The sequence below is a fragment of the Rhinopithecus roxellana genome, chromosome 5 (assembly GCF_007565055.1).
Source record: "Rhinopithecus roxellana isolate Shanxi Qingling chromosome 5, ASM756505v1, whole genome shotgun sequence".
Classification (NCBI taxonomy): Eukaryota; Metazoa; Chordata; class Mammalia; order Primates; family Cercopithecidae; genus Rhinopithecus; species Rhinopithecus roxellana.
The window spans coordinates 83,272,214-83,274,334 of NC_044553.1; the positions used below are offsets into that span (position 1 = coordinate 83,272,214).

General features: G+C 44.3%; 1 protein-coding gene across 1 annotated transcript; it reads right to left on the reverse strand.

The window, feature by feature from the left end:
• Positions 1 to 1,155: 1,155 nt before the first annotated feature.
• Positions 1,156 to 1,901, reverse strand: LOC115897425 (peptidyl-prolyl cis-trans isomerase A). Its single transcript, XM_030929903.1, has one exon. The coding sequence runs from the start codon at positions 1,876 to 1,878 to the stop codon at positions 1,381 to 1,383; it is 498 nt and encodes a 165-aa protein (XP_030785763.1). The 5' UTR covers positions 1,879 to 1,901; the 3' UTR covers positions 1,156 to 1,380.
• Positions 1,902 to 2,121: the final 220 nt, after the last annotated feature.

Sequence of the window (2,121 nt, forward strand, 5' to 3'; positions counted from 1 at the left end):
TTCCACATGAGAGGATTTGCAAGGATCAGACCTTGGAAAAGATATCTGGGGTTCAGTGGGGGCCATGCCCATCCACCCAGAAAGACAGCCACTTGCATGTAAAGTGTGTGTTCTTTAGATTATCTCTTTGCTATCTTGAGGTCTTAACTGGCTGTTGGCCCAGCACCGTCTGTAACTGTGTTTGAGTGTGAATGTCTAAGAAAACCATGTTTGTTCGCAGCCTGCCATAGTTACCTCCACTCGGCACTGCCGTATGCCTCACATGTTTACAAGAACCTGCTGTAGAGGATACAGTTATCTGGCTGACATCTGAACATTTTTAAAACAGAGGGCTTTATGGTGAGTGAGGCAGCTCATTTTTAGTCAGATCTTCTCTGGGAGGTGTGAGGAAGGTATTCTCCAGCAACTGGTCCCCTCCCCAGGGACAACCATTGTTAACTAGTCTTTGTACCTCTATAAGCTGATCTGGATTTCAATCCTGATTCCACTAATTATCTGGGGCTAAAAGAGGGTAGGTATAAACCAGTGCTCACCTCTGCTAAATGAATTATTGATAGGCATCAAACATCTTTAAAATCCCCAGTTAAATTATTGTCTGTCCTTAACAAGGCACAACAGCTATTTTTTTTTTTTAGACAGAGTCTCGATCTGTCGCCCAGGCTGAAGTGCAGTGGTGTGATCTTGGCTCACTGCAACCTCCGCCTCTCGGGTTCAAGCAATTCTGCTGCCTCAGACTCCCGAGTATCTGGGATTACAGGCGTGTGCCACCATGCCTGGCTAATTTTTGTATTTTTAGTAGATATGGGGTTTCACCATGTTGGCCAGGCTGGTATTGAACTCCTGACCTCAGGTGATCCACCTGCCTCAGCCTCCCAAAGTGCTGGGATTACAGGTGTGAGCCACCATGCCCACCCGAATATCATTTTTTATGGGGGTTATACATACCTATATCTGCTGTTTGTACTAATTATCATTTGAAGCATAAACAAGAACCTGATTTTGGTGTCACTAAGTTGGGAAACTGGGAAACAGGAGTCACTGGAAGACTTCCTTCTTACTGTATATCCTTTTGTATTGTTTGAATGTTTTACCATTTGTATGGTTTCTCTATCCAAAAATAAACTTTTTTTTTTTTTTTTTTTTTTTTTGTTTTTGTTTTTTTTTTTTTTTTTTTTTGTTATTTAGTTTTTATTTCATAATCATAAACTTAACTCTGCAATCCAGCTAGGCATGGGAGAGAACAAGGAAAACATGGAACCCAAAGGGAACTGCAGCAAGAGCACAAAGATTCTAGGATACTGCGAGCAAATGGGGTGGAGGGGTGCTCTCCTGAGCTACAGAAGGAATGGTCTGGTGGTTAAGATAAAACACAAGTCAAACTTATTCGAGTTGTCCACAGTCAGCAATGGTGATCTTCTTGCTGGTCTTGCCATTCCTGGACCCAAAGCGCTCCATGGCCTCCACAATATTCATGCCTTCTTTCACTTTGCCAAAGACCACATGCTTGCCATCCAACCACTCAGTCTTGGCAGTGCAGATGAAAAACTGGGAACCATTTGTGTTGGGTCCAGCATTTGCCATGGACAAGATGCCAGGACCTGTATGCTTTAGGATGAAGTTCTCATCTTCAAATTTCTCCCCATAGATGGACTTGCCACCAGTGCCATTATGGCGTGTGAAGTCACCACCCTGACACATAAACCCTGGAATAATTCTGTGAAAGCAGGAACCCTTATAACCAAATCCTTTCTCTCCAGTGCTCAGAGCACGAAAATTTTCTGCTGTCTTTGGAACCTTGTCTGCAAACAGCTCGAAGGAGACGCGGCCCAAGGGCTCGCCGTCGACGGCAATGTCGAAGAACACGGTAGGGTTGACCATGGCTAGTACTACAAGAATTTCCTCGGCGGGCAGCGTCTGCAAAGCCAACTTTTTTTAAAATGTAAAAAAAAAAGAAAAGTTGGGGGGGCGGTAGCGCAGTGGCTCACACCTGTAATCCCAGCACTTTGGGAGGCCAAGGTGGGTGGATCATGAGGTCAAGAGATAGAGACCATCCTGACCATCCTGGTCAACATGGTGAAACCCCGTCTCTACTAAAAAAAAAAACCCACAAAAATTAGATGG

What these genes read in the sequence shown, in the direction of transcription:
- LOC115897425 (XM_030929903.1), bottom strand. Translation starts at nt 1,878, where the DNA reads ATGGTCAACCCTACCGTGTTCTTCGACATTGCCGTCGACGGCGAGCCC.